Source organism: Monopterus albus, unplaced genomic scaffold (genome assembly GCF_001952655.1).
Source record: "Monopterus albus unplaced genomic scaffold, M_albus_1.0 scaffold7.1, whole genome shotgun sequence".
Lineage (NCBI taxonomy): Eukaryota > Metazoa > Chordata > Actinopteri > Synbranchiformes > Synbranchidae > Monopterus > Monopterus albus.
In genome coordinates, this window is record NW_018127887.1 from 4087807 (window position 1) to 4093707 (window position 5901).

Below are 5901 nucleotides of genomic sequence, written 5' to 3' on the forward strand. Positions count from 1 at the left end.
AAAAACTGCATACAAAATAAAACTGTAAGAAATACATTTACACAAATAAGTCACATTTGTTAAACTTTCTGATTTATGAAAAAAAAGCATTTTAAACAGACGCGTATCCTACTTTTTGGTGTTGTTGATAACTTTAAGCGAATTGGATTTACACAATGCACCTAAACGCTTCACGATACGCACTTTGTCTCAGGCATTCTCATAGGGCCCTGATTGGATGGCGGATTCTCCATTCCGACGCATGTCCGTCAAGGTCAACCAATCAGCTTGCACGTTGTTGGTCGGTGCACCGGTTTGCCGGTCGGGTTCTAACTTGATAAAGGGGAAGGAGCTGTTGGAGGCAGCATTGGTGGTGTACTGTTATGGACCCCAGGGGTAATGTCGAGACAGCAGACCATCCGGAGGGGTTCTATTTGCCGATCCCAGATGAAGCACCGTGCAAGAAGGAGCAGGAGAAGCTGTCGGGGGTCGTCAAAAACGTCCACAGAAAACTGCGCAGGAAATACAGAGAGGGTAAGCAGTCGGCCCCCTCTGTCTATTTATGGCTCTGTAGCCGAGTGGCTAACTCTTAGCTCACAAATGCCAAATGAAATCCTTTCCGTTAGCAGTTATTTCGGTAAACACAACTTATTCTGCGTGCTAACCTGCCTAGCTGACGGTCTTGTTTTGAGGCTAGCTAGCTCGTTGTAGAGGCAGACTGCAGACGACAGCAGTGTGTGTTGAGTTGAGCAAGCAAGGCCTTTAAAGGTAACGTTACTTATTAACGTTACACACAACATGTTACTGCTGTTTGTAATCTTAATGTCTGTACGGTAAACATGTCTTAACCCATCTCTCTTCCAGAACCGGTGTAATGATGAACCAGCTCCAAACTTGCTCTAGCACCAGCATTTAGTTCGTGTTGGTCGAAAAGGTATACGAAACTCCAGCAGGGTCCTAATGTGACTCTAACATACTGTAGCTTATCAGTTAACAATCATTGACTTCCTAATACCTCTTTATCTTCTTACAGATACCTTGGCAGATTTTTTTTTAGACAATAGACACAGCAGGTGGATGGAGGATTATGGATAAAATCTCTTATTGCAGTTTGTAATTTTATATTGCCATATCATTATGTATTGTAACATTATGTATTTTGTGGAAAATCTAAATTATTTATACTCAAAATAACTGATTGGGAATGCCTATTTTTGTCCAAGCTGGTGATTTTGAATACCTGACAATTCAAAATCATTCATGTTACTGCAAAAATCCTGTAAATCCACTGTGTCACCCATGAACATCATATACCAGAGTTATTACTCTTTATTTCTACTTTTTAGAGAAATGTGCCCCAGTTATTGCTCATAATTAAAATTAAGGTTCAAACTGACACTTCAGATATCTCTTTAGGTTGGATTTTCTTCTGCTTTTGTGATTTGAGGAAGTACAAAAAAACAAAAAGTAAAACACATGACACTGCATTTCTGAGGCTGTGATTCTTCAGCTAGGGTTGCATTTTAACAAGAGTTGGCGTATGTTCAGCTCTTATTAGTCAATTCAGATCCTAGCATGATTTTAAACAGGAAGTTTGGAAAAAAAACCTTTTACACCACATCAGCACTGATGCATGTTTTCTGAGTATCAGAGTGCTAAACATCTTCATAGCACAAAGAAGAAACTGGCATTTGATTTCCAACACTGACTGAGGGGATTATTCAAGTCATGGACTTAAATTTGAAACCAATTTGTAGTTGAGAGTAGCTTCCAGCAATGGTGAAGTGGCCTGGATTAAAAAAAAAAAAAACTTGCTACAATACCTACCTACATAGTCATTGTGTTGTTCTTGAAACTGCACTCTGTCTCATTTGCTCTTTTTGAGAAAATGCACAGTCGTACTGGGAAACTGTGTAGGAGTGGAATGCTTGAAGGCAAATTCAAAACGGCAGGTGCAAAATCTTTTTCTTGATTAAAGAAAACATCATCTTTAGCAGAACAACAACACAGTGTGCAGGCTGTAGGATTTATTTGACTTTGCAAGTATAAAAGCCACAGATACTTGATTTTAGGTTGTGTCCTGCTTGAATGTTGGGCTGGTTTGTTTCATTGTTACTGCCCCTGAATTTGGAAAACAAACTACACTTGACGATTTCACTGTTTTCCAATCAAAGTAAACAGCAGAGGGCAAACATCACAGTTTTATGCTGTTATTTGTGTAGGTCTGCCCTACTTTCCACCTTGAAAGCACTGCATGGTATGGTGTTTTAAAATCATGAATTAAGCATTTTTAAATCAGAAAATATTAATCTTAGGAGCAGACTAGTTGGTTGCTTTGAGACCAAAACAGCACAAAGAAGTTGTCCTGCTTGCAGAGCTCATGATCGGTTAATAAGTAAAACATGACCTGGTAGGCACCGCGTTGGCTCACAGTGGTCATGCTTTTCAAATGCTGCAGTTTACCACAGCTCCCCTTGTTGTCCTTTCATTTCTGCAAATCTGACAATTTTTCCTTGTGGTCATGAGACTTCTTCCTTATCACTGTTTGCCTGTGCTACAGGCTGTAAATATCTGAGCAGCTGTGAAGGACTGCTAAGCTAAGCTAAAGGGATTTTATTTCGTGGACATTAATAGAATTGTGAAATGGAAATTTGAGGTAGATTATTAGAGAAACAGTTCCACTTCTGTGTTGTAGAAACGAGTGAGCATGGGCAATGTAGCAGGAAATATGGCCTGAGGCGTTTCCAAAGCTGTAGAGTCATGTTGTCATGCGATTGGATGACAAAAGTTGGCAAGTAGGTTGTATTTGCTTCTTGTTGTGGACAAACATGTCAGACTAAAATGGGATGTGTGAGTTTTTGTTGTGTTTATTCTGTTTTGATTTTTTTTTTTTTTACCTCAGTGGGTGACTTTGACAAGATTTGGCGTGAACACTGTGAGGATGAGCAGACTCTGAGTGAATATGCCCTCGCCATGAAGAATCTTGCAGACAACCACTGGAACAAAAACTGTGAAGGAGAGGGACGCATCGAATGGTGTCGCAGGTATGAATAACTTCATGTCCTCAAACCTAATGCATTCAAGCATGTATTAGGTATAAGCTAATTGATATTGGATTGTGTGTAAAAATGTGTGTTGTTATATCAACTGTTTTATATGCTTGAAAGAATAAATCAATCAAATCAAATCAAATCAAATCATTTTTCAGTCACCATTTTAGACCTCATAACTGTAACGGTAAGGTTTGAGCAGTGCTTTTAATTTCTCTTTCACAGTGTCTGTCAAGAATATTTTTTGGATGGTGGGATGAAACGAATGTTAGAAAAGGATGAGAAAAGTGCCACACTCGCCATGGGTCTGACTGCAGAATCTGTAAGTGCCCAACCATACAGCACCATCCCCAGGTAAGTTACAGTAAGAATTATACCTTGAATGCAGATCACAGAATCTGTGTGTCAATTCCATACTGTATAGAAATTAAATTCTAACTCTTTATATTATACATTTCTTGGCAGTTATCATACAAGAAATCAAAATGTTTAGTGCCATCATTGTCCTTGTGTTCTGCTGCGCGTGCCTCGTGATTGTTGTAATTTTTAACCCCTCCACTTAATAGTTTTCCATTTTAAATGCTTTGCACAGTCTGTCTGCGCTTAGAAATACACCTTTTTTACTTCTGGATTTTATTGTCACTATTTCTAATTATGAGAAGAGTGTTTTCTCCTTATAAAAAAAGTACCTGTGGTTTTGGGAAGTTTTGCCAAAATGCTTATCACCACAAGTGTTTATAATTTTTTTTCTTTCTTTACAAAATACCATCTGTAATGTAGCAGAAATTCAGTTGTCTCCTTTATATAATTATAAATGATGTCAAACATTATTTAAATGTTGTTATTCAGATGTATTGATGTCACTCTTCAAGGCAAAAGAGACCTTCTTGGATACAAAACTTGTCTGTGTGTTTAGCAGTAAGCCGTTTCTTGTCACCCAGTGAAGCACAGTACATGTGAGTGAGCTTTGCTGCAGTTGACAGTTCAACATTTGTGTTGCAGTTCAATCTCTGAGCTGGGGAAAATGCGCCTTCTTGACGTGGGAAGCTGCTTCAACCCGTTCTTGAAGTTTGATGAATTCCTTACAGTTGGTATTGACATAGTGCCTGCAGTTGAGGTACAAGTGCTTCTTCATTATGTCCACTTTTTGTTGACAACTTGTTTTAAATCCTTGTTAACACATAAAACGCATGAAGTCTTCCTGTCTGAGTGTTACAAAGCTAAAGCAACAGCAGAAATGACTCATGCCAGGCTTTCACTTTCACGGTTTGACTGTATGAACAAATTTAAGTGAAAGTAAAGGTGCTGCATGTTCTGCAGGTAATGAAACTAAATGAGTGGAATGACCTTGGTAGTAGGTGTAAAAGTTCACACTGGAATCCTGAATTTTGCTAACTTGCTACCTTTTCTCTCCTTCAGAGTGTGTACAAGTGTGACTTCCTCAATCTTCAGCTCCAGCAGCCTCTCCAGCTAGCAGGTGACGCAGTAGAAGCCTTCCTCCGCCAGCTCCACAACCCCATTGACGCTCTGCCTGCTCAGCTTTTCCATGTGGTGGTCTTCTCCCTGCTCCTGTCCTACTTCCCCTCACCATACCAGCGCTGGATCTGCTGCAAGAAGGCCCACGAGCTGCTGGAGCTGCACGGCCTACTGCTCATCATCACACCTGACTCCTCCCACCAGAACCGGCACGCTCTCATGATGCGCAGCTGGCGTGTTGCGGTGGAGTCACTAGGCTTCAAGCGATACAAATACGTCAAGTATTCTCACATGCATCTCATCGCCTTCCGTAAGGTGTCTCTGGCCACCACCAATGACCTGGTGTCGCGCAACTACCCCGAGATGCTCTACATCCCCCAGGACTTCCATTCCAATGAGGAGGAAGATTGCGCCGACATGCCCGTGCAGGTGCGCTCTGAATTTGAGGATGAGCAGCTAGCTTGGAGCTTCACAGAGCTACCTGACACGCCCTGTGATTCAGATTCTGGAGAAAGTCAGAGCAGCTCAGTGCCTGGCTTTCAGGAGCTAGAAGACCCTATCCTGCTTCAGAGCTAGGCTACACCAGCTATTTCCCCCTCCCTCCCCTTCTCTCCTTTTCGCTATGTAACTCCCCTTCAACTGCTGCGCTGCCAAATTCAACCTGCTGCATTCTTCTCCAACTTATCCTCCCTCTCCTCCTCGAAACAATGCAGTTTGCACAGTGTGAAAGAGAGAAGTTTACAAATTATTTTCTCATATCCACACCTATGAGTGCACACACATACACTGACACATGTACACATACATATGCACTTAGATGGATATATTTTCATAAATAGCTAGGTTTTTTAAGAGTTGGAAAGTGAATGCCCTGAAGATGTGTAAACGCCCTGCTCCTTGAGTTTCAGCCTATTTTTCAATCAGCTCTCAATAACAAAAGTTAGCTTGTCTACATTCCATACTCAGCCTCTGTTTGAATAAGCTAGTGAGGCAGGCTGCTTAGTACAAAAGCCAAATACAGCAACCTGAGCAGTCTGACAGGAGTTTGATTGCACTTGAGAGGTGGAGATGGAATGACTGGACTTGGTACGCTTGCTACTGTCACAGTCACGCAGCTAGACTTTCTCTAAATTCTTGATGGACATTTATGTTTCCAAGTAAAAGAAAAAAAAAAAGTTTGATCTCAAATATTCTTAAGAGTCAAAACATTGGTGTTGTCCATTGTAAAGTGTGGCAATGCCATTTTAACTTGGCATCTCCTGAATGATTTGTGGGTCTTTTACAAGAAAGTGGTATTTGTAGCATTTTATATATTTTCAAAACCAAATGGTTAGGAGTATTACTAGTATACTAATGTGAAATGTTAATTGTGTTTACTCATTGTGTAACAAGGTAC

At 40.6% G+C, this 5901-nt stretch overlaps 1 protein-coding gene across 3 annotated transcripts in view; it reads left to right on the forward strand.

The window, feature by feature from the left end:
- The first annotated feature begins 236 nt into the window (after positions 1 to 236).
- The window catches only part of LOC109973724 (probable methyltransferase BMT2 homolog), a 27334-nt gene continuing 21669 nt past the window's right edge, over positions 237 to 5901 (forward strand). Inside the window, exons 1-6 of one of the 3 annotated variants that reach the window (XM_020623531.1) lie at positions 426 to 513; positions 844 to 913; positions 2882 to 3023; positions 3255 to 3383; positions 4032 to 4146; positions 4449 to 5897. In XM_020623531.1, the coding sequence (XP_020479187.1) occupies positions 2953 to 3023; positions 3255 to 3383; positions 4032 to 4146; positions 4449 to 5081 (948 nt within the window). In that variant the 5' untranslated portion in view covers positions 426 to 513; positions 844 to 913; positions 2882 to 2952 and the 3' untranslated portion in view covers positions 5082 to 5897. Of the gene's footprint in view, positions 514 to 843; positions 914 to 2674; positions 2775 to 2881; positions 3024 to 3254; positions 3384 to 4031; positions 4147 to 4448; positions 5898 to 5901 lie in introns of all 3 variants that reach the window. The other 2 variants (XM_020623526.1, XM_020623519.1) reach the window with 2 other exon arrangements.